This window comes from Chamaea fasciata, unplaced genomic scaffold (assembly GCF_029207755.1).
Source record: "Chamaea fasciata isolate MVZ Bird 193981 ecotype frontalis unplaced genomic scaffold, bChaFas1.0.hap1 SCAF_2, whole genome shotgun sequence".
Lineage (NCBI taxonomy): Eukaryota > Metazoa > Chordata > Aves > Passeriformes > Sylviidae > Chamaea > Chamaea fasciata.
Window position 1 is genome coordinate 28,238,813 of NW_027094087.1, and position 26,360 is coordinate 28,265,172.

General features: G+C 43.8%; 1 protein-coding gene across 3 annotated transcripts in view; it reads right to left on the reverse strand.

The window, feature by feature from the left end:
- Nucleotides 1-2,180: 2,180 nt before the first annotated feature.
- The window catches only part of CASR (calcium sensing receptor), a 74,237-nt gene continuing 50,057 nt past the window's right edge, over nucleotides 2,181-26,360 (reverse strand). For all 3 annotated transcript variants that reach the window (XM_066175511.1, XM_066175509.1, XM_066175510.1), the window contains exons 5-7: nucleotides 10,851-11,081; nucleotides 7,399-7,522; nucleotides 2,181-4,536 (exon numbers count right to left, since the gene is read on the reverse strand). In XM_066175511.1, coding sequence (XP_066031608.1) covers nucleotides 3,086-4,536; nucleotides 7,399-7,522; nucleotides 10,851-11,081 — 1,806 coding nt within the window. In that variant the 3' untranslated portion in view covers nucleotides 2,181-3,085. The remainder of the gene's footprint in view (nucleotides 4,537-7,398; nucleotides 7,523-10,850; nucleotides 11,082-26,360) is intronic.

The window sequence follows — 26,360 nt, forward strand, 5'->3', positions numbered from 1 at the left end:
GGTTCAGGAAACCCCACTCTGGGGCAAGTTTTCCAGTGAATTTTTGAGCCGTGGTGGGTGGGATGAGGCAGCCATTCATGTGGGCATCTTCTGGTAGGAAATGTCAGTGGAGGTTCTCAGGCTCGTGCTTTCAACACAAGAATGTTCCCCAGTCTTCATCAGTGTTGTCATGTGTGATAAACCAACAGGCTTTTGGACAGATGCCTGTCTAAGCCTTCTCCTCTCCCGGGCTTGACAGGATGAGAACATATCCCCTCTCCGTGCATGGGAAAAGAGGTTTGGTTACAAAGCGCTTTCCCAAAGGGGTCCTTTTTTAACTGAACTTCCCTCGTGTCCAGCCAATGTGTCACTGCGATCAGCTGCAGCAGCAGCTCTCACCCAGCACTGGAGCTGGAGGCTTTGGGCTCCAGGTATGAGCGCAGGGAGGGTGGAAGGGGCTTCCCCAGCAAATACAGCACAGTTGGCCATGCTAAAAAATGACCGCAGCTCTTGGACACTCATTGTGTGCCAGGGTATAAATTTAAGTACATGGAAAGAATGAAAAACACCCCAAGGAATGAAAAGCACCCAAATGTGCGTATCATCTGCTGTAGACAAAGCTAGCGAATATTGCTCTCCAAACAAGGCAGCTGATGGTGACTTCCTGTTTCTTACACTGCCTGTGTTCGTAGTCAGTCTTTGGTTTGTAAATTGTGTCGTTTTCATTTCACTCATTGAACTCTTGCACGTTTCAGTGCTGTCAGCTTCACTTCAGGGGCTACTGAGCTGGGTTTCTCCAACAGGAATGATTCACTAACACTAGAACTACTCGGCTATTGGAATTTTTGGAAGGGTAGGCCGTAACCAAAATGCTTTTTTTAGCCCTTTCTGCCATCTAGTGCTCATCCCTGTTCGTGCAGTTAGACTCGGGAGACCCCGGGGCTCAATTCCCTACCCTGAACTGAGCCCACGGGCCACAGTCAGCAGCCCGGGGAAGGCACCTGGGTTTCAGAAGCAGTAGGCAGCTCTTACTGGGGTCCAGGGTTGGAATGTGGTTTCCAAAATTTGGGCTAGAAAGATTTGTGTTTTCAAACTCACTCTTCTTCTTTTTTTCTTTTTTTTCTTTCCCAACCAGCTGAGCCACAGTTTTAACCAAATAATGTCATTTGCAAGCCTTACAATTATAGTTGGCTAGGTTCTTATGTGGTGTAGTTAGAATTTGAGCCCACTCCAAGAAGAATGCAACAGATCAGCAAAAGGGTTAAAATAATTTGTCTGAATAGATTGCTTCTTGGGGTTCTGGACTTCTGCTTTACCTCTGTAAGTCAAAACTCCTCTTCCCTGTCAACAACTGGTGGTGGCAAAACAAAGTTTTTTATACAGTAATGTCACCTGTAAGTTTTATTTGCCTGCCCTGGCAGAAGAACAACCAAGCAAAAACAGTAACAAGAGAATTGCGGTGTTTTCCCCAATGCATTTGAACACAGTCCTTTTGTCTCTGCTCACACTGAGCTGCAGGCCCATCTACCTTTCTATAAGAGGTCTAGACTACCTTCATGCTTAATGAGGGAGGGTACTGACATCTTCCTTACCACATGCTTGTTCTTCCATGGGGAATCTGAGAAGAGGGAATTAAATTCTGCAGTGTAACCCTAGCCCCTCCCGCCAGGCTGTTCAGGGGTGTTTTTTGTCTCATCAGGCTGCACCAAATCTGTCTGCTAATCACTCTCATCAACTTTTCCAGCATGAATCAAAAAGAACCAGACATGCTTTGAAAAACCAGGAGCACTTATGTCTGCTTTAGGAAGAATGGGACAAGAGTAATCAAGCTCTGCTGAAGTCCTTACTGTTTTCCTTTAGGTACAGTCCACCATCCTCATGCTAGGTGCCCTCTCTTCAAAATGGGAAATAATCTAGTAGGTGGCCTTTAGGAGCAAAACTGTATCCAGTTCATCCATTTGTCTCTATGTGTGTCCAAGAACCCAGACCTGAAAGTTTTTCTCACCCAGTAATCTACCAGTGCACCCACTTCAGATATTCATCTGCTCTGGTGATCCTACTACCACAGCTGGGGGCTCCTCCTCCATCCCTAACTCCTCCACTTCTCCTTGTTTCATTTGCTGTGTCAGTACCGCCAGGACTGGCACAATGCTCCGTGTAGGTGTGAGGCAGGTTAATATGGCAAAGCACAACACTGACTATGGTGTGAAAGGGTTAGCCATGTATGCCTTGTGGGATAGTACAGCAGGAACACTTGGTTAAGCATACAACTACTAGTGACATAATCAATCAGGGATACATCTCATTGTGCTTTTGCAGCGTTCTCTGGGAGGGATTTACAAGCTGTTCTCCCCCTCCACCAAAGCAGGCAGGCTGGAGGTAAAGCTATTCCAGCTGGAGGAAACCAGTAGGAACCTAAGTAGCTTGGTCTAGTGCAATGGAATCTACAGAGAATATTGTCCAATATTTCCTGTTGGGCAGAAAGGAGAGACTGGGACATTACTAAATATAAATAGCAGGGCGCTCTGTCACATTAAATACTTTACATGTTCACACCCTTGGCTGTACACAGCATGCAGGATGTTGGGGGCTTTTTTATTTTCCCCATGACTGTGCTTTCCTGAAGTGAAACCGTGTACCTTGCTTTTGTAGAGCTGAGAGTCCTGATGCACATGGTTACAGATCACATATACTGGATAAAGAGGGAATATTATACATAGTGGGAAAGAGGAATATTATACATAAATGTAAAAGCAGGGTATAGTGGAATTGCCTAGTGCCTCCCATAGTCAGCTGAGTTGCAGTCTGGCAGGAAAAGCTTACGGAGGCAAGGCAGCATGCAGACTTCTGCTCAAGCCCCACCAGAGGCAATCTTCACTTGTCCTTCTGAGATGTCCTGATTTCAATAAAGCAAATGCAAATTCAATCCAAGGCTCCCCAGACACAGTCCTTCCTCTGGAGGCACATGTGTTACCCTGCTGGCGCTAACATTAAGATGTGGTGGGGCTGTGTCACAATGGTGTGTCTTTGTTGCCTTTCCCGTCCAGAAGCAAGAGGTGAGCAAGTTCCTCTTGGGGGCTGGTCTACTTTTCACAATCTTCTTTTGTTAGGAATGTACCGTGTTCTCTGTGACAGAGCCACCTCCAGTGCCTATAAAATTTCGGGCGTTAACCGATGGCAGGGAAGGCTCCACCTCAGGGCTCGGTACCTCTTCTTTGTTGTCTCCCACCACCGACTCCTGTGAGCTGGTCTCCGGGCTGGAAGGTGCCTGGAAGGTGGGCTCAGCCCCGAGGGGCTCGTTGATCTGCAGGGGAAGCAGGGCCCGGTGCCGCATCAGGCTGTCGTCACTGTTCTGGGCCTCCAGCGAGTTCCGGCGCTTGGCGTTCCTGTTGGCCATGGCGTTCTTCTGCGGCTCCTCGAAGCTCAGTGACAGGGTCACCGTTCCGCTCCCAAAGCTGACCTTCTGCTTGCACCCGCGCTGCTGCTGGCGCTGCCGCTCAGCGCAGGCTGGTAGAGGGAAAGGGTCTTCGTGGTTGCTCTTGCTGCTGATGGAGGAGGAAGGGGTGGAGCCAGTGGAGCCCCCCAGGCTGTTGGAGCGCTTGCGGGACACGTTGCTCCGTCTCAGTGTGGCCCTGGCAGCCACTTTGAAAGCATGAGCAGCTGTGCTGCAGCGCACCTCCTCGATTGTGTTGCGGGAGGGCTTGAAGAGGATGATGTAGACTTTGTTGAAAAAGATGCAGGCCAGAAGCCCGAAGCTGGCAGCCAGTATTGCAATCACCTCGACAGCAGACACGAACTTGCCGTACGTGCTGGCATAAGCAGGGATGAAGGAGATCCACACGATGAAGAATATCAGCATGCTGAAGGTGATGAACTTGGCCTCATTAAAATTCTCAGGCAGCTTTCGAGACTTGAAGGCAAAGAAGAAACAGATGGCCGCCAGTAGGCAGGTGTAGCCAATGAGGAAGCCGAGAGCCATCAGGGAGCCTTCATGGCAGGTGATGAAGATGATCTCATCCTCCAGTTCATGGTTTCGGTAACTGGATGGTGGGGCTGTATAGAGCCAAATCACACAGATGACAATCTGCACAAACGTGCACAAGAAGACCAGGAGGAACTGAAGGTTGAGGCCCCACCACTTTCGGTGGAGACTCGTGGGGATCTTTGCCTCAAATACAAGAAGGACACGGTTGGTTTTCACCAGGATGCAAGAGATGCAGAGGACAAAGCTGATGCCAAAAGCTGGCTGCCGCAGACGGCAAGTCCAATTCTGGGGCTCACCAATGAAGAACAATGAGCTGGAGAAGCAGCATAGCAAGGAAAAGAGAAGAAGGTAGGATAGCTCCCGGTTTGTGGCCTTGACGATGGGTGTGTTGCGAAATTTGGTGAAAACTCCCAGAACAAAAGAAGTCAGGAAAATTCCAAGCACAGCAAAGAGAGTCAGAGCAATCCCAAAGGGCTCAGTCCAGGCCAGAAACTCTATCTGCTTGGGGATGCAGGACGTGTGGTTCTCATTGGACCAGTAATCCTCAGGGCACTTGTCACAGGCACTTGCATCTGAAAAAGAAGTGATAAGGAGAGGGAAAGTTTGTCAGCATGAGAGGCTGAAGTGTGGGATGACATATATGGCAGCTACACATCAGCCTTGATCTTAAACACACAGAGTGTTCCGCTCCTGTGTGCAGATCCCCAGAGTCATATATTGATGTCTCAGAGTTTCTTACACTGAAACAACCCACCTCCCATGGGCCATGTAGCAAACCCAAAGCACGCTTGGTTTGAGCTTAAAAGAAGTCCTGCCTCTGTGCTCATGTTTTTTTCTAATCCATTTCTTGGCAAAACTTTGCAAACTTCGATTGCTATCAGCTCTTACACAGGCTCTGTTTTTCCCTCTTCCTTGATCCTTCACTTTTATCTTCTACTTCTGTCTGTCTTCATACCTCTCACACTTTTATCATCATTTGAATATCCTGCCTTTTTCTATTACAGAGAAAATTAAAAACGTGCTTGTCTCCTTAAATGCTCTGAGAGCCTATTTCATATTCCATGGAAGCAAGTCTTAGTGTTTAAATTGCTCTTCCCTGAAGGCAGGCAATGCCCTTGACTCCCAGCACACTCTCATTTCATGTTGGAATGCCAGGGAAAGATGTGTCTTAATGACATCACTCTCCCTACACCCAGCAAATGTCCCACTAATACTTGCAAAGGGAAAGCTGTGCATCCATTTCCTTCATGAAAGTAGTTGTGCCTGCTGTGATGGTGTGGTCATGCCAACAGCTTGTACCATCAAAAAGCAAGGACCTGCTGCTTCTGCTCTTCTGTTTTGACTCAGATTGGTCTTGTGCTCTAGCAGGGAGTGTCACGACTCTTTGGATGGCAGTAGAAAGGGGTTGAGAGCAGAGGGTTGGAGGTCTCAACTTACCTATGCTTTTGGCATTCCAGCAGGATAGCAAGGGGCTGCAGTGAAATCTACAAACTCCTTTGACAGCAAGCACCCTCTGAGTTTTGCACCTGAGCACAGACACAGACTCTGGCCATAGCTTCCAGAGCAGAGACTGATGCTAATGCGAAAGTCAGAAATGCCGAGCTAACAAGGCATTCAAGGTTTTCAAGCTCTCTTATTCTTGAGGTGTGGTAGGAGAGACCATCCTGATATGACACTGCTTTCCTAACGACTTTTTGCCTCATCTCTAAGGTGTTTTTTGAAAATCTGGCACTAGATGTGAAAGCTCAGTCAGAAGCTGTCATCCATCACCAGGTCATTTCGTTTACATCCATTCAGCCAATAATTCTTACTTTTCTTGTGCCTTTTACCTGGAAGCTCATTACAAACTGCAAGCTGCAGACAAAACAAAGTTAATTTTGTGCAGCAGGGAATCCAGCAGCCTCTGCCAGAGACAGGGGCAGCTTTTTAGCACTGCACCATAAAGACAACCTTTCACTGCTGTCTTGTGGTGGCTTAGAGACTGTGCTGCCACTGAAGGGAGTAAACCAAGTTTCCCTCCTCCTGCAAGGCTGCTCATTCTTTCCCCCTCCTTTGTGTTAACACTAGAGGGCACGCAGCTTCTCATTCTAGTTGGAAACAGCCTCCCAAGAGCTTGTTTTCCGGAAGACCAAAGACCTGATCCAGCTTGCTCCACGGTCACACAAGTACCAGCACTGCTCCCAGACAAAGTGTGGGAGCAAACAGCTGGGAAAGGACAGATTGTTTCCTCCGGTAGCATCACTGTCTCAGCCGGATTAAACTGGTTGTAAAACGGCTCTCTATGCCTATAAAACTGGCAAGAACAGGAAATAAAGACTGTCAGCTGAAGTTGCAGCAGAAAACTGTAGAGTCAGAAAACAATTGCCACCTCAGCCCCGTAAATTTCACCTCCACACCAGAGCTAGCTCCCAAAATTTTGTGAAAAACACTAGAAGACCCCTATTACACATGACCCCAGAATTGTTTCTTTTCAATCTGAAAATGCTGCTTCCAAGCATCCTGTAGTACTATATGGTCATGCTAAAAAAATATCATTCCTGTCTGATAGGACATAAATTAGATTTTCCCAAAGAACACTTTTTCAGTTTTGCAAGCAGTTTGCTGAATTGTTTATCTCGGGCAAAGTCTGCAGTGTTTGCTAGGACCAGTGCACTGGAAAGGATGTCAGGAGGTCCCAAGCATCTTACAGTGGGGAGAGGACTGATATCCTGAAAGAATTTACTTGCCTTCTTTAGTCTGGGGGTGCCCAACACTGAGGGATCATTAGTGGTGTTGGAAATTCAAAGTTTTTCCACCATTTCTAAACCTGAGTTTGTCTTTTCTGTCTCCTCCAGAGTCTGAGTGGCTTGATACAAGCTCCCAATGAAACACACAAAAAACATGTCCATGGGTGCTTGGTAGGATCCACAGACTCTGATCTTTTGCAGTGCCAGTGATCAACAGAACCTGTAGCTGGTGAGTCCATAAAGGGACATATTCCTCTCTGCTTGTGAAATCTGGGATGTAATGGATTTTATTTCTTCGTAAAGCATGAAATAAAACCCTGACAGCTTGAGGAAAAGATGGAGGCAGACAGATAACTACAGAATTTAGGATGGGGAATCTCTCCCTCCTCCAGATTTCTGGAGGAAGAAAAGCTACTGCTACTGTGCAATAGAGTTGCTTGTGGCTGCCTGAGAGGCTTTCTATAGGCAAGTTGTTTTTCAAGTTCTCTGCCTTAATTTTCCTAACGCAGAGCAGAAGGGACAAGCAGGCTTAGCAGTAGTCAGGACTTGAGGACTGCAGGACTCAACTCCTGAAAGCTTTTCTGTGAAGCCTCCTAGCAAGGCAGGCACCAGCCCAGCACTGCAGGGCAGCGATTTCAGCCCAACTGCGGGAGATGCCCGGGAGGGCACAGCCCTCGACAACACCCAGAGCAGCTCTGGGGGCGTTACCTGTCTCGTCGCTGTACTCCCCGTCGGGGCAGTCCACGCACTCGAAGCAGCAGGTGGGCTCCCCCTCAATGATGCCCTTCCTCGTGCCCGGCAGGCAGTCCCTGCTGCAGTTGGAGAAAGGCACCTGCAAGAAAAGAGCCCGAGCAGGTTAATGGTGCCAATGCCTTGCTATGGCAAGGCCTTTGCTTCCTCCAAGGGTATTATTGCTTGGGTGGCGTGCTGGATGAAAAGCCTCAAATGCTCATTTCTTCCTCCCGCAGAACAGACACATTTTGCACAACAGTCCTTCTCCAACCCACTGCAGTGAAATTTCTTTGATCAGTAGATCCTTGTAATCTCTACTGTGTTGTGGGCATTGCAAACTGGAATGTGACTATGATATACATAGCCCAAAGCAGTCATTAGATGGTTAGAAGAAAAGGCAATCAATCTCTGCTGGCAGGAATTTGAGTCAGCCTTGGATATGACGGGCCCTGACGACTGATCCCCAATCTGATATATTGCATATTGTCTGCTAATTTATGGGAATCAAAATGGTTTTCTGAAACTAGCTTCTTCTTTAAGAACACCGAACATCTAAAGATGCAAATCATTAGTGCTTTACAGATCCAAAGGTTTCCAGACCTCTGCTGCTGTAAGTCATGTCCCCTGGTGGCTGTGCATTTCTGCTGCCCCTGAGCCCACCTGAGCTGTCGTGTCCCAGCAGCAAGTGGTTGTATGGGCACCCTCACTGCATGCCTGAAGTACACCGACATAAAGACTTCAAGCATGATAAATGGAAGCCTGGGCCTTTGACACACAAGTCATGACCTGAGGTTGAGCTCACCTTTTCCCAACTAAGTTAAGGAACGGGGGTTGACACAGAGCATGGCTTTCTCAGCTCATGAGAGTTAAACCTACAATTTCCACTCCTAGCAAAGCACCATGATCCATGCCTAGTTAATGGCTGTTCTGTTTGGAAGCCTCCATTCACCTTTTTTGAAAGTTTGACGCTAGCTTACCCAAGTCCGGCCAACCTGCCGATCTCCAGGAACTGCCTGTGTTGATGGACTTACGCAATGAGTCCTACCTATGGTTTGGAAGTTGCCTATGTGCAGGCATCAACCTTAGCCACAGGGGAAGCAAAGCCCTCACTAATGACAATTGCTATGCAGAGATGACCACTCTGTGGCTCAGGTGAGGGCAATCTCTGTTGCCTATTTCTCTGAAGTGCAGCTGCAGTACAGTTTGGGAATGCTGTTCCTAAGCTGTTCATCAGGATTATGTTGTTGATGGGACAGACACATACACAGGGCAAATCCCTGCAACTCCCAGCTTGAAGTACTCTTTGCTGTTAGTGCCTATTGCTATAAACACAGTGCTTCTATTCCTTGGCAGGCAGTACATCCATCAAGAGGACTTCATCAGTCTAGGCTGTCTCTTCCTAGGCTGCCACCAGTGATTTTGAACAGAGCTGAATCAAAGGCCTGGCTGAAGTCACACACTGCTTCCCCATTATCTATTAAGTTGATTGAGCTTCCAAAAAGGAAAACTAAATTGGTTTGGCATGATTTTATCTTGACAAATACATGTTGGCTTGTTCTTATCAGTTTATTTTCCTCTAAGTGTTTATAAACAGTTTAATTTTATTTTATCAAGTCTTTTAAGTTACTGGAGCTCAACTCAGTTGTGTGTAATTCTCTAGGTTCTCCTATAACTGCTTTAAAAACAGGCATTACGATTGCTGTTGTATCCTTTGAGACATCATGCATCCTCCACATTTCTCAAAGATGAATTGCTAGTACTTTCGTGATTGCTTTGGCTGAATTCTTAAGTATTCTGTGAGGAATTTCATCAAGTTCTGCCAAAATGAATCTATCTATCTTACCTACTCTTTAACTCATTCTTTTGCAAATCTGCCCAGTGCTGAAGTTCCCGAATGTTAAAATTACCTACATTTAAACTTTTGTTGGGGATGACAAGAGGCACAGTGAGTGAAGTACTGGCTACTCTTTTTGAACAGTCTTTTATCTGAAAGAAGTTAGGAGTCTATAAACTGAAAAAAAAAAAGGCTGCAGCAGACACAGAGATTGCAAACTCCTCCACTGCACAAAATTTACATGCCCTGGCATTACACTTGGCAACATCCTGTCACATTTTTAACAGTTTAGGACAGAGAATGGAGTTAAATATTGCACTGCTGGAGAAATTTAGACCAAGAGAACACAATGACTCAGTTAAAAAAAAAAAAAATCCTAACAGTTGGAAAAGTGCAAGATGCATTTGCAACAGTCAGAAGGAGGGATTATAATATCAGGGTTTTTTAAGTACCACTTGTAGTTTATGTTCAGAGACTCCAGCTGGGCTAAGAAAAGCTCTGAGCTCAGTATTTCGGTGGTAGTATGCTCTATTCAATTTATGCCTCCTTCAGAGTGCTCTGGACTTGAACCAGAAGTGAAGCTGGAGTAAAGGAAAGGCTGAACTCATGCTGTAACTGTTTTGGGCAAGTAGCTAAGGCAGAAGCCTTACCTGATCTGCCAGCCAATGTGAATAATCAGCTGGAAGTGATTTGCCTTGTTCATTAATCAGGTGCTGGTTTAACACATTGAAGCATCACAGCAGGGCCTGGCAGTGGCATTTCTGAGCTAATACTCTACTCCCTGTGTCAATCCCCAGACCACAAACCATGTGCCCGCTCAGTATCCCTCTGGGAGTCAGAGTTTCTGCCTAGCTGGCTGCTGCCAGCTATGACAGCAGTTCATCTGGCTCTGGTCTGGAGATGTCTGCACCATGTTTCCATCATGTGGGTCAGACACAGCCTGGCAGCTAGTGACAATAATTACGGTGAAAAGATTTAATATATGCAAGACAGTGGAGAAGGACTTAAGCCCGACTGAATTCAATTGATACATCTTGAGATCACTACTTCTGATGCTGCAGAAGCATCCTCAAGGCGGATACAAAAAAAAAGGTAGCAGGTGCTGGCATCTTCCACTGTTTGAGCACCATGTCCAAGTTAACCCAGGCATATTGACAGGGCTTGTTCTGTTGGTTTGCAAGGCAAGGGTGTGAGGAAGGCTCTTGGACTTACTTGGTGGGTAATGCCATTAACAACAACATGTAAATTACAGCAAATTTACATGTTGTTGTAAATGTTGTTTACAACAACATAAAGAGTTGTAAATGTAACTAAGAGCAAGAAGAGACACTTCTTGATACAGAGATAATGGGAGTGAAAGAGATGGCTCTTTTCAGCAATGAAACTGCTGAGCTCAAATGTACAGAAGGGGAGGAGACATTGTTATTTCAGTGTATAAGAAGGGTATGAAAGACTATGGTGAAGACTGTGTATACAGTAAGGTGAATGGCTCCTTTAATGAGATGAGGAGCCATAACTTGAGGAGTGTGCAGTGCTAGTTCAAATTTCAGGTTGGTGATCTGGAAAACACTGCTGTGAGGATTTAAGCACTTACCTCCTTAGAGAATCCACCCCATAGGATCTTGTTTTCATTTATGAAAAGCCTCTCCCCTTTCTTGGCATAAACGTTGTAGTGCCCAACCTCTTCGAAGACGACTGAGCCATCCTCCGGAGAGAGATGCCAATTGATTATTGAGTAATTTCCTACCAGGTCCCCAAACTCATCAAAATCCACTTGCTCCCCCATATTATTGGTGAAATTTAAGTGTCGCAGATGCTTGAGAACCTAGAGAGAAACAGAGAGACACTATGAATGCTTGTGTGTTACAACCCTACCACAGCACACATCTGCTACGGGGACAGAACTGAGAAGAATCACTTTGCTACAAACCTTATCTCTTCAAATATTTTGATTGCAGCAGTAGGAGGTTTTCTATCACATAACACACAGAGCCTGTACAAACCTTGTAGACAACACAAGGTATCATGACCCTTTGGGGGGTTCGCAACCCATCTGTAACGCTTACTGATGCTACCCCATCATCCATTTAGTATTCCTGTTTGGTCCTCTTGAGTCGCCTCTGTAAGCCCAGAGCTCTTTATTAGGGCCAGGAAAGTGGCAGCAGCCTCTCATGTGTTTCAGTCACCCATGCGTCACTCTCACCCTGCCCTTGCAACCACTGCACGATCACTCAGAAAAAGGAGTGCTTAAGAAACAACTCAGACATTATTTTGCATTGAAAAAACTCAAGCCCAATGCACTTCAGTAAAAAAAACCCAGTAAATCAAGCTCATTTGCCATATGGCAGACCTGGAGAATTCTTACTACTTTTTTGGTTTCTGTCTCATGATTGCATAGTTGAAAGTAATCACATTCTGCCTGTTCCCAGGAGTTCTTCCCTGTAATTTTCACCTCATGCCTTAAAGTGTCATATAGAATCATAAAATCATTAAGGCTGAAAAATACCTCCAAGATCATCAAGTCCAACCATTAACCCAGTACTGCTCTATTTACCACCAAACCATGTTCCCAGGTACCATCTCCACATGTTTTTTGAACATTTCCAGGAACGGTGATTTCACCACTTTCCTTGACAGCCTATTCCAATGCCTGACCACCCTTTCAGTGAAGAAAATTTTCCTATTATTCAATCTAAGCCTTTTCTGGTGTAACCTAAGGCCATTTTCTCTCATCATGTCACTTGTCACCTGTGAGAAAAGACCACCCTCCTCCTTGTCACAACCTCCTTTTAGGGAGTTAAAAAGAGTGATAAGGTCCCCCTAAGCCTCCTTTTCCCCAGCTAAACAGGCCCTTCCTTCCCTCAGCCACTCGTCATCAGACTTGTTTTCCAGACCCTTCACCTTCTCTATTGCCCTTCTCTGGATGTGCTCCAGCACCTCAATGTCCTCCTTGTAGTGAAGGGCCCAGAACTGGACACAGCATTCACGGTGTGGCCTCAGCAGTGCTGAGCACAGCGGGGACAATCTCTGCCCTGGTCCTGCTGGCCACACTATTGCTGATACAGGCCAGGTGCCATTGGCCTTCTTGGCCACCTGGGCACAGCTGGCTCATGTTCAGCTGGCTCTCAACCAGTATGCTGTGCGCCCCTAATCCCAGGGACAACTCTAGTTGTAAAGTTCATGATCTAGATAGCCTGACAAGTAGACCTAACTGCAGTATGAAAGAAAGCCTGTACTGGCAACTGTGATACAATTCATCCACATCGTATTTCTGTTCAAAAAATAATTGCTGGTTTATGCACTTATCAGATTTCTCTCCAACCTCATCTATGGAAAGATGAGGTGACTCTGAGGGCACCTGGCTGTCAGCTGCCCTTAGACCCCACCAGCACAGTTGCTGCTGTGGTTCTACTGCCTGTGACATCTTGTAAGCCCAGTCTCTCACCTGTGAGTGCCCAAACATACAACTCTGAATGGCAAAATGTAAGAGAAACCAAAACTAAATCAATTTGTCTGGGCAGGCAGAGCCCTCTTCACCCCACAGACAGAACAGACAATATTGTTTTGATGAATCCTTTTCACCTGGAAACACAGGGACAGGGGAACAGAATCACTTCATTAATTCCTGTCAGTTTTGCTGAATTGTCTCATTTTTCGCTGTTTCCTTTTGGGATCCTCTATCTCAAGCTAAAATCCTCAGAGCCACAGATACCCTCCTCCCACTGCTTGTTTCAGTGCCAGCCTGAAAGAGCTTGGAAAAATCACTGTTGTACTACAAAGGATGTGGCCAACAATACCTTTTCAGCTTGTGTGATGTTGATGGAAGCATATCAAAATATTGCCACAGTATTCAGTCTTTGAATAATGGATGAGACAGAGAAGGTAGGATTCTTTCTGTTTCTCATCCCTGTTGCCCCTCCTCTGGGGACCAGCTCACCCATAAGATGTGCAGCTGGAATGATCTCACCAAAGAACCAGGACCTGTCCCTGGAAGATCTCACCCTCTGATGGGCACAGCAAAGGAAGATGCTCTGTGCTGGCACTTTCCTGTGGAGAGCTGGGGCATTGCCTGCTGTGGGTAAGGAAATAGGAGACTGCTTCCCTCTCATTCCCCTCATTCCTGAGGGGTACACAGGAATATGCCACTTGCCCAGCTCCATCAGCGGACAGTGGGAACAGGGCAGAAGCAGCTCTGAGGTCAGAACAGGTGACAGGGTCTGCAGATCCAAAGTGATATGTTCTACTGCCTCACCTCACTCTGGCCTCATCTGCACAGGGGCTTCAATCTTGGTCTGGCTGCTACCAGAAACTTTGTCCGTCAGCAGTGCAGGTGCCCCGCAGGGCAACTCATGTTCCTCTGCAGGCTCTGGCACCTACCACAGGGTGACAGCTGCAGCCTTGATGTACAGATCAGATTTGTCCTTATGCTGAGCCTAATGCCATGCTTCTCCTCACTCCAACTCAGTATGATACTCTTATGCAGCACTGCTACACCCTTCTGAACAACACCAGGATATCCTGACTAAGTATCACTGCTGAGTTGACTGTTACCCCTATAGACAGGAGACCTTGCCCTTGTTTGGAATGCAGTTGCTACACACACTAGGAGACAGCCTTGCAAGAGCCATATTGAAGATTCTTCAGTTCAAGTCCTGCCTCTCCTGGTCTGCTGCAGCAGCAGAAGGCTCACTGGTCTTAGGGTCAGCAAGATTAATGGTGGAGAAACTTCTGGATTCCCTGAATGCAATTTTTATTAGTTTAATTTCATAACATTCATATCTATTAGTCTGTTCCTTTGCCTTCCCTCCTGTCTTTAGGTTTCTTATAAAGTAATACATACCCCTGGCTTTTAGTGGGGTTTTGTAGGACTAGTTTGACAGGATCTTTCCCTTGGTCACACATACACTACACCTAAGGATTCAGGTTATAAATGATTTCATGTATGGCCTTAATACGTCTGTCTGACTGTTTATTCATATAAAAGTGCTGATCTGCAAATAATGTCTTTCCTCAGGCAGAGTGTAACAGCTTCAGCTCTGCAACTGTAGCTAGTGGGTACAAAATGTGTATCAGTTCATGCAGGAAAGGCACATGACCTAATTAAAGTCCCAAATGTAGAGGCAAGAGGAACAACAGAAATAACAAAGCCTGTTGTTTTTTTTTTTCTTTCCAGAAAACAATGAAGTTTTTATTCAAATCTAAATTTCTGAGGGGCAGCTTGTAATATGAACTACCAGAACATGTTCCTTTTTTAGAGAGCAAGAGAGTCCCAGGATCATATCTCTGTATCTCACAAGTTCTTCTCTTTACAGGGCGAAAACACAGTTTAAACAGACAAGGAATATATAAGCACTAAACTTTGAAAGAGGAAGTTGTAGACTCTGAATAACCACAGCACTATTTTATAGTCACCAGTCTATCAATGATTAGCGAAAGGCTTTACAGTTAAAAATGTGTCACTATGTTTTGTAACTAAAGATAGAAACGTTCATAACCAGGACTCAATCCACAAAGAGCTAAAAGACCCTGCTTCAGCCAGGCCAACAGCATGTGGCAGGGGTAGGAGTATCATATCCCAGAACCATGAGTTTATGAAAGAAGTGCTGACCTAGTGGCTTGGTACACTGTTAGCAGCTAGCGGAAGCCTGTGGGGAGAGCATTGTGCAAGCTGCTGTCTTCATATATTTCTTCTTGTAATTTTTCCTTCTTTTCTTTTCTCTCTGTCACAGACTTCATGTTGAATTGCAATGCCTTTTAATTTTAACAGCTGTTATCGGAAAGGATTTGCAAGCTGCCCTCTAGTTCACCCTCCCATTATTCCTGGTAAGGCCATTCCCAGTCATGCAGCATCCCATAGTTTATCTAGGCTTTTATGGGAGGATCATAAAGCTGTAACATAAATACAGTTGTATTAGACCAGGCTGGCAGCTCACTTGCCCAGGACCTGTTTTGGACTGCGGCCAACAGCAAATACCTACAACAGGAGCAGCACAGGGGCTGTGATACTTCCCTGAACCTCTCAACCATTTTGCAGCTCAGTGACTTCCTGGGCCAGGGGTTTTGTACCCAATAACCTTTGGATGGATTTTTCTTCCATGACATTGCACATTTGTGTTCTGCACCTGCAAACTTTTCACATCCACAGCCTCCTACAGCACAGAGACCGACAAGAGACAAGCACCTCTTCGTCTCTTTCGGAACACAGCAGCTGTGAGTCTCTTTTGATGACCTTCATGCTGATATTGGCAAAGAACTGTCATTCGCTGGTTATCTTTTCCATGCCTCTCAGGACTTTACAATCACCTCTCTTCAGACACCTCTTTCTCAGGCTGCTGAGCCCTATCTGACGTTGCTACATCTTGTACAGAAGCTGCTCCACTGACCCTTCTCCAAATATTCCTGGTCTTCTTCCTGAGTTTTGAGTCTTGCTCATGATACTGAAGTGAGATGCACCAAAGGGTTGAGAAAGTGGCCCCAGGACACTCTGTTTACCTCTCTCTCTCTTTTCCAATGTGACTATTCTTAAAAGTGCATTTGCTTTTTTTGACTACTGTTCAGACAGACCTGAGGAGTCCACCCATAGACTTGATCAACTTCATTTGTGATAAGTCATGTCTAAAAATTTATTTTTATCCTCTGCTGACTATCTTTCAACCAACACACACATAAGTTCTGAATTTGCTGACAGACTACCAGAAGATGCCTTCAAGAAGCCTGAGCATATTCTATGAATGTAAGTTCTCTTATTCATACACATTCTAAAGCCTTCAAAGCACTTTAGGAGTTTTGTGAGGTAGGGTTTCTCTTTAGAGAAGTCATGGTCACTCTTCCTCAGTATATTCTACCTTTTCCTTCCTAATTTTTTTAAACCCCAATTTCTAACAATGGGCTCAGTCATGCTCTGCAAGTTCCTTGGATCTCCTCCAGAACCCTTTCACAAAATTGATGTCTCATCTGTCAGCTTACTAGGCCTCAGAGCCTAGGATTTTTCAAGTGAGGAGATGGACACCACAGCCAGCTCTTCAGCTACTTCATCTGTGAGCTCTGACAGATCCTTGGGTGAATATTATTCACTTGCCCTGAAGTATCAAGGTTCATTTTGCTTTTGTGTTACATCGTTTCTTCTATAGTCAGATGAATTAGACAGATCCTCTAAAAGTCCCCCATAAATAACGAAACCTTCTTAAGTTTGCCCATAGGGAGCACACTTTTCTTCTGTCATGGCCTTACCTTGTCTTTTGCTGTAATAATCTATGGCTCAACAGACAATCCTACTCCTGAAATGTTAAAAACAGGATTTATGAGCTTTTACCCCATTTCAGGATGTTGCTTATTTGTGTTTCTGGCCTGCCTTTTTTTTTATTTTTACATTTAATCTGCCGGAGTTTATGAATCTTCCAATTTTACTCACTGGACATAACTCAGTTATTTGAAGGATGCTGTCTCACTTCTTACAAACACCACCTAATACCTTTGTTTTGCCTTGCCATCTTCTTTCTGCCCCTTTTCTTGATCTGCAGTATACACTCATGTTCTGTCACTAATATTGAGGCTGGTGGCAGGCAAATACATCCAATTAAAATTTTTGATGCTGTCAGATAGCAGAGAAATTTGTGTGTGCATGCGTGCCCAAAGCTGAACTTTGAGCTGTCCTCTGAAGCACAAGCCACAGACCAGTTGTACATTTTGATAGCAGCTAGACTAAGCAATAGTGGCATGTCCTAAATACTCCAAATAGTTTCAAGATAGGAGACAGATCCACCAGTTAGGAAGCTGATTGCAACCAAAACCTAGGGCTCAGGGCTAGAAACAAAAAAGTGAAGATCATGTTTGGATGAAAAGCACTGAAGTAGGGCAAGATCCTGGAGATGAAGGAGATGTGTGGAGACAAATGTTGGGGGATGCTCAGTAACCTTGGCTAGTAATGCTTGAGAAAGGCAACTGAGAGGAGCTGCACAGCATAAACTGAGAACTTCCACCTAGACTGACCCCCACCATGTCCCTACCAGGAAGGGAAGGTGAGGCCTGGTGATGTAGCACTGTGGGGAAAGCAAGAGTGTGTGAGAGATCAAGCAGTTAAAAGCTGTAGTCTTGTTAATTCTTAAATAAACATAAATAAACATCAGTATTCAGGTGTGCTATGGGCTCTCCTTTACTCTGTCTCAACAGTGGCAGCTCCTTAACTAGTCTCCATATACTGTCAAAGGTTTAATATCCTCGGCTTCTTTCTGCAGTTTCTTTCTAATGTGTTTCCTCCCTAGGTCAAACGGTCCTGCAATGGAAGAGAACCTGGGCCCATTATAGGTGTCTGTCACCATAAAAGACAATTACCCTTCCTAACACGCAGTTGCAAGCAGTCCTGTCTCGACAATTAACGTATGTGTTCCCATGCTTAAGTTTTAATTTCTGTCTACCTATTTCTCTTCAGGCCTGTACAACAGTTCTGGACTGATATTTACCAGATGCTTTTCTCTTTGGTTTGGTAGAGTGCCCATGCTGAGAGCAGCCAACAATACCACATTCAAGGCTCAGTGTGAATGAAGATGAAAAGCTGGCAACTGTCCTCAAGATGGTAAGTCCTGACTTCTACTTTGACTTGCAGAGGGCCCAATCTCCTCTCTTGTTTTGGATCTTTCATCAAGCACATGGAGAAGATGCCTTCATAAAGCTGTAACAGGTGTAAGGACTTGAGAGATCAGGTATTGCATTAGGCCAGGAGTCATGGTGCACAGGACCTGGATTTTGCCACTGGTCAAGTATCAGGAGGAACTACACCCAGGCCAGTTCTGAAAGAGCCACTCATAAAATACTTTAAGAGAAAAGTGGTCTGAAGCAATAGTTTTTTGATGTTTTTTTCTTTCTTCCTTTCACTTTCAAATACCTTTGTGTCAATCTTTGTTTACAGGCTAGAAAACTCAAGTTTTTACTTTCTTTATCAAGTCCTTAATTCCTGCTGCATTCTCTAATTTGCAATATCTTGTTCTGCCCATTTTTTATGTAATGGTCAAGTCTTGGGCTTTCTGAAAGGCAGTGTTGCTACCACAGCATCAACCAGTTCAAACACATAGGAACCGAGCAGGCAGCAAGGTGCTGGCCCTGGCCTCTTGTGTCAGTAATACCTGTTTCCAGAAGCCTGAAGCAGGGCAAGATGAATTTCACCCTTCTGTCCAAAGCATTCTTCTTGCCAGCAGGAGCTGAACTTTCCTTCCCCTTCATAACCTCTCCTCCTTCCCTGCTGCCCTTTGTACACCAAGAGGGACAGCATGTAGTGCTGATGTTGTTTTTAAAACCAAGATGCCAGAATATGCCAATACCATTAATCTCACCTTTTTCCAAAGGCTGTCCAGAAGATAATGGAATTCTTCAGCTAGTGAAGGATGTGATTCATTGCCTCACACCACTTGCTACATTCACAGAATCATAGAATATTCTGAGTTGGAAGGGACCCACATGGATCATCAAGTCCAACTCCTGGCCCTGCACAGGACCACCCCAAGAGTCACACCATGTGCTTGAGAGCGTTGTTCAAATGCTTCTTGAACTCTTGAAGCTTGGTGCTGTGACCACTGCTCTGTGGAGCCTGTTCCAGTGCCCAATCACCCTCTGGGTGAAGAATCTTTTCTTAATATTTAATCTAAACCTTCCCTGACACAGCTTCAGGCCATTCACTTAGGTCCTATCTCTGGTAACCAGATTCCACCTAAGCAGCCTGTTTTCTGTTGGTTTACTTCTCTGAAGAACTGACTATTAATACTTTTTTATCACTATAAGGGTAACTGAGGTGGAGAAGCTGGAAGGTACCCAGGAATAGAGCTGTGATTCTCACTGCAAATACCTCACAAAAAAATTGGATGTCTCCCTGTTACACATATCCAGCCTCATGCACAAGAAGTGCCTGGTGTGTAGTTGGCATACTGAGCACTTCATGCCAAAATAATGAAAACGAGTCAGCACCTTGCCTACTGTGCAAGGCCTGGGCTGTACTCCAGGATTGAAACTGTCAGGTTGGTAACAGGGCTGATGAACAAAAGGAGACAGACGCTGGAAGAAGGGCTGGTGTCAAAGAGAGAGGAATTGATGGTCAGCCAGAGATATACAGACAATAATACTCCAAGGGAAATTTGGCAAGTTGGGACGGACATCCCAGCTCTGGTGAAATGCTAGATCTGCACTGAACTGAAAAACAGAATGAAAGCAAGAGTTCATTCAGTACTCAAGAATAGCTGTGTGAAGCCTGAGAACAACTCAAGAACATTCAATGCTGTTATGCTTTGATAAGAACCAAATAATTTCCTTGTAAAGCTAGGAAGGTCAGTGGATAACACAATTAAATGTGCATGACAAAAACAATGTGCCATATGTTAGAAGTAATAATTTAAGCTACTCTTAATCTTTATGGAAGAAAATTAACTAACCGCTCAAGACAAAGGCATGTTCATTATTGTAGGCAGCTCAGTAAAAACACTCTGTGCCTTATGCAGCGGGAAGAGCAAACAAAATATTAGGATGTGTAAGTAAGAAAAAATGATACTGAAAATATAGCACCAATAGTACAAGTCTCCTCTGGAAAAAGCTGTTAGTTCTAGTCGTTTGATCAGAAAAGAAGAATTAAATTAAATTTCGGTAAGAGCAGTCCATAGATGGTGATGATAGCTCTTGGACAGTCAGTCTTCCATTTCAAGGGAAATAAAAGCACGAGATTATTTAATTATTTATGGCACACATAGTGATTTGTGGGAAAGAGGTGATATATTCTCATAGAAGCATAGACCCCTGCCCGTGCAAAGGCAACTGACCTTATTCATGTGTCCAGAGAAATACAGGACATCTAGCTGACATGATTAGATGTGCTGATTGTCATATTGTAACTGATAATTGGTTCTGTTCTGCTTCTGTCAAGGATATGATCCCTAGGCAGATGCGGGCTGGATCTCTCTCTGCCTCTTCCATTGACCAGTGCCCTGTCCTTGAGGAGGGGCAGCACTGGTGCTCACATGGGGACCCATGCATACATTATGTCCTTCCTTTGTGAGAGGGAAGCAGGATCTCTAATAGAGACTTGAAGAAACTGGGAGAGGAAGCAACTCATGCAGACTGCGTTGGAAATACCCTCACCTGCTGCTCAGAGGAGGGTGCTTGGTGCTTCCCTTGTCTCATTCTATGCTGTGAGTGCTTAGTCTGCTTGGAAGCTAGTGAAGCCCAGAGTTTCCTAAGACAAGGACAAGTTTTACTGCCTGTAACTGGGCTTGATGGGTCAGCTTATGTGGTGTTCTCACCAGCAACCAAGTGACCCTGCTCTGCTGCTTAAAAACTGCAACACCTTTGATGCTTTCTTGCCAATGAAAGGTGACAAAATGAACAAATTAATAGCTACTACTATAGCAGTAGAAGCAAGTAACTTAAACCAAAAATATCAAAGGCAGCATTTCTAAATGGGACTTGATATAAAATGGGACTAATTTGATTTAGGATCAGATTTACTGCAGTACCATATTTACAAGGATGTCCAGAGAGAAATCAAAAGCCCAAGCCTAGTGGATTTCATAATAGAGGCTGCACAAGTCAGGTCCAACTGTGATACTTCAGAAAAACCCATTTGGTATTTACTGGTGGTTGCAGATGCCTCAATTCCATTGCAAACCTGAGTCTGAAATGCTTCTGAAAGACCTATCTGATGAGTCACAGAGGTTCCCAAAGGAATCATGAAATAATCTTGCAACAATCTGGCATTGTGTGGCTGTTTTTCCAGACTGATTTAACCATCAGTTAGGAGGTTGTAGGACACAGCATGAATATGACTAGGATATTTTGTTTCCCCAAGGTCCTCCACAACTCCTGTTGGCCTTGTGCACACCTACAGTTCTAAATGCAATTGTTCATTGAACACCAGTCCTGAGCTTGTACTGTGTAATGCTTAGCTGGTAGTAAACAGCACCTCACAGGTGTGTTATGGTAAAGAATAATGATTTCACTCAGTGTGACCAATGATTTTCACAGAGAAACATGTGAAATCCAGTCAAATGGATTTCAGTACAAATGTATTTTTTAAAGTCAAACTCAAAAGTGTGACCTTCAAGTGACAGTTCTTTATTTAACTGTAATTACTTTTTTTTTTTAGTGGGAAGAAGCAGAAACAATTCATTTTGAGTCTGTCAAAATGCTGGTTTGGACAGTGATATTTCCATTAACTGCAATTAGTGAATTTGACTAGTTCTAGAGTAGAAAAGAGATGACAAAATACTCTTTTACCTCCAACATTTTCCCCTTTTATGTTTTAACTTAAGATCCAGCTGTATGATGGTACACCAATATATTTGTATGGTCAAAAGCATGGTAGTGTAGTATTAGCTCCCTAGAGTCCAAAAATATCCTTTCTACAAGCAACTTCAGGAGTAAGGACATCTGGTGTGTAGCCTCAGTCCCAGTTCAGTGCCACACCAAACAGACTTAATTTGATCTATTGACTGAAGTAGGTTTCTTCTGGGGAGAAATGGCTGAAGAGACAGCACCTCTCCCCTCCTTAAATTCTGTGAGCATTAATTCAGTTCCTAAGAATCAGGACAAAAAATTATGGTAGCAAAATGAAAAATAATGCCTGTGAAAAACCCCTAGATGCAGGATATAATGCTATAGAAAATCAAGGAGGCTTCTGACTAGTCTCTGCTGTACAAGCATAGGACAGTGATGATGGAGGCCTCTGAGCTCCACAGAATAGAAAATATCCATGGACAAGCTAGAGGAAAGGACTGACTGACTGTACCATATGCATGATAAACCTGTTATCAATTCAGAATTTCCCCTGTGCTCGTTAAAATAAAAATTCATTAATTAGAGAGTAATGATATGTTGCCATCCTCATCATACAAATAGAGCCCAAATAGCAGTATTTATTATGGAGGGCTCTAAAAGCACTAATACAATACCGAACATCCAAATAAGACTGGAAAACACAGGTGTTCTATTGACAGAAAGCAGAACATAAAAAGTGCTGGAGAACAAAGAAGAAAAAAATCACCAGGCAATATATAAGAAATTCCTTGAACGTATTAAAATTGAAAGGTGTAATGTATGGCAGATCCTCATGACATTAAGGCTGTGAGAGACAGCTAAAGAGGATGAAATGCTAAAGAGAGAACTGAGGAGGAGTAGGAAAGCTAAATGAATGATGTGTTAGTACCCTTGCTATCAGAAAAAATCACAGACATTCTTATCTCAAGGGCACTTGTTTTGGAGCCATAATGTGACATTAACTGAGGTAGAAAGTCCTTAAAGAGAGATTAGAGGGCAGCCTGAGCAATTTAAATTGGATCTCAAAGGCTGACAGAACCAGACAGTTCATCACAGCAGTCCATGAGCAATAAAGAGAGCACTAATACAGTACGTTTATGATATACACATAAAAATGCCACTGGCTTTGAATGACAAAGTCAATATGCTATCTAATCTTATTCCACGGCAACCCCAATCCACCTTTCTGCTACACTTGCAAGTGTAATGCATTCCCAACACTGTGTCCAAAGTTCTGCTCAGTGTCAGCCTCTGGTTTGCTGCAACAGCTGCCAAGAAAAGACAATACTGTAAAAGGCAGAGGGAGGTCCTCTGAAGCCAAAGGCTGGTTAGCCTGACGTGAATCACAGGAAAAACAATGGAAAACAAGAGTTTAGGGCTGAGGAGCAATTAATACAAAACAATAGGACTAAAACACAATTGCTGCCACCTAGTAACATTTGAGGAATACAGATCATCTTAAATTCATGTTGGGTTGACAGACATGTCCCTTCAGAAGTGAAATAACTGAGCTTTATACTTCATGTAACATGGATCAAGAATTGCCCAACAGATATCAACAGAGGCAGATCATCAGTTCATGGGGAATTCCTTCAGCCTGAGTAAACAACTCACTGTTTCCCAATATGTTCATCAGTACCCTGGCAGCAGCTACAAAAGCACTGCTGGGAAAGTTTGCAGAAAATCCATGGATTAAGGTAATAGTAAATAATATTCAAGAAAAAGCATTTCCCCTCAGATTGCTTTCAAACATCTGTGTTTAATACAGCAAAATTCAGGCTTATGCATCAAGGCATAAGGAATTCACACCAGGCACAGGAAGGGTACCACCTGCTGCAAAGTATTACTGGCAACTAAATGTGACCTTTCCATTGCACATGGTGGCATGGAAGGCTCAGTGCTCCTACAAATGAGGAAGTAATAGGAGTATGCAAATGTGGAATTTTTTTCACTGTCTGGCTGTGCTGAGTCTGTTGAAGGAATACTGAATACATGCCAAAAAGAGGGATGAGTGAATGGACAAGGTACAGAACTAAGGCAGAAAACATATCTTATGAGTAAAGGTCCACTCTGTTTAAATTATCAAAGTAAGACTGAGGAGTAATTTGATCAATGTGCATAAATATTATATGGAGAAAAATGATGCATATCTCATCTCGACTTTTAAATCTAATAAAGCAAGCCCAAGTAAGGACCAATGAAACTAAAGGTCAGTAAATCCCAACTGGAAATCAGACATGATCTGTGACAAGAGACGTGGCCTGCCATGGATCATACTAATTAAAAAAAAGGTCTGCTAGTCAGCATGTCTTTGGGGAAAATAAATCTTGCTAAACACAAGTTTGGCTGTCAAACACAGCCCTTCAGAAGTGAAATACCTGGGTTTTATATCCAATGTGAAGCAGCCTTTAGCTGGATGAAGATTACTTACTTTCCTGAACGTGGCATAAATTTACATAAATAATTATGGATTAAAGGATTTCAAGCTGCATGATTGTTTAGAAAGTGACTCCATTTGAACATGTTTTAGATTTCTGCTGAGGTTTTGTGGAGAGAGATGGTCTTTGGACAGAAAAAGGCAATTGTACAGGGACAATGAAACCTAATTGTCAGTGCTGCTAGATGGTATTTTGGGCTGGATGCTCCTGTCTTTACCTACAGCCAAATCAGAGCCAGTTAGTCTAGACTTAATGCCATAATTTCTTCGGTTTTCACTTGCAGCAAATACAATATGTATCCATTGGGTACAATAGCCCAGGTCGCTGTGTACTAGAGGGTGAAGGATCTACTGGCAGGAGTCCTAACTGAGTGAATGATGCTTTAATGCTCTTGGGACATCACCATACTGCACAATAAATATTATGGTGAACCATCCGACAGTTTAAGATAGGGCTCTTTTTATTAATTTAATATTAAATAATACATTAAAAATGGTCCTGTTATGAAAGCCACATCCAAAGGTTCAAGTGCTCAGTGTTTTCAAGTAGAGTAATTCACATATGAATCTTGTGTAAAAAAAGTCCGATTGAAATGTTTTTCTTCTGAGTGGTGTTTAATGCCATCCCTACCCAGCTGTGCAGAGAACAGTTGTGTAGATGTGTCCCTTTACAGCCCTTAGGTGTTGCTTTCCTTGTGCAGCCCTTTATCAGTCTCTTCAAAGCCCCAACGAGGTCTGAAACTGCATCCTGCACAGAGCACTGCTGATACTGCTTTGAAGAACTGTGCTGCTCTCTAGGCCAGGAGGAAGTCATAGCTTTCAACTGTAAATTCATTCCTATTAGGAGCTGTAGGATGAATTACTTCACTTCTTGGGTAAGCTCTTCGTTAGAATGGGAACCAACAGATTCTGCACTCTAGGTGTCATTTCTTTTAAGAAAACCATGGTAATTCATGAAACCTGAGTTCAATGCTTATTTATTATCTATTCAAGCAGTACAATCCATGGGGAAAAAAAAAAAAAAAAGAGTCCCAATCTTTCCTATAGTCACAATGAGTTAACTGAACTCATGCAAGTGTTTCAGACATTCAGAGTGGGCAAGCACAGTCATAGGTCTCATCAATGGTCAACTAAAGTTCCAGGGGATTCAGTTACTGTGTCTGGGCACATGTTCCACTTGGCTACTGGCTTAAATCTGTTTTTTTCATTTCCTCTATCAGTGCAAGTCTTGGCCAACAAAGATATCTCATGTCAAGACTCTGATTTCTCCAGTCTTTCATGTCATTCTTCCTAGAGACACTGGTAAAAGTCCTTTCAGAGCAAAGTATTGCTTCTAGTCCAGTTGGAAGATCACTCTTATAATTCTACAAGGCAAAAGGGTCACTATAAAAAGTAATTTTTTCTCATTCCTCCTAACTTCCATGTGGAGCAACACCAGTCCTTCATAGTGTATGAAAGTTCACTTTGGGGATAAAATTCTGTGACTGGTTAGTAAAGCGCTTGTGAAGATAGCAGACTAGTCATAAAAAAATGAAATAGTAAACTATGCTATGATTATCTTGCCTTTGAAGTTAGCTTCTACCCTACCTTGGGATAAATGCAAAATTTTCATATATCCACTTCTTTCCTCATCTCACTTTGTGAGTGCCTTTAGGAAGCTCTCAAGATGCCCTTTGTCACCAGCTCCATTTGTAAGCAGTATCAGGAAAGGTCAGTCCTGGAAGAAATTTTACATCCTTTTGTGCAACAAAGACATGCTGTGTCTTTATAACAGATACTGCTGTATGACATCTTGTTAATTCAAGGGATAATTGTTATCTGAAGTTGCTACAGAGAGACATTCTATGAGCATGTAATGGAGCCTTCCCTAAAATTCCCACTATAGGCTGAAAAACTGACTTTTCCCCAACTGACAGAAGTACTTCATAAATGAGTTTCATAAATATAAGAAAGTTCTTTTCAAAACCAGCTTTTGCTGTACAGCAGTGCACAAATAACTATATTAAAAGTGACTTTTATGAAAAATTCAATGTGGTTGGGGGCAGACAAGTATACTGTAGGTTTGGTCATCAGGCAGAGTGTGCTACCTCAATTCAGAAGAATCTCAGCCATTCTTTACTCAGTAATTAATTACCATAACTCCTTTGTTGTATGCATGCAGTTCATTCACCCTTCTTCTAGCAGCCTTGTCAGTGCAATCGTTTCCCAGCACATTTTCTACTGGTGAGTCCAGTTAAATCTTTCTCCCTTTAGCTGTAGAGATGACTAAATAATACTCCATCTATTGTCTGCTTATTTGATGCTCTCAGCCGATGGCAAATTGTTACCTTCAAACTGATGAATAAGCAATTGTCTGTCATTGCCCTGGTGGGGAAATAG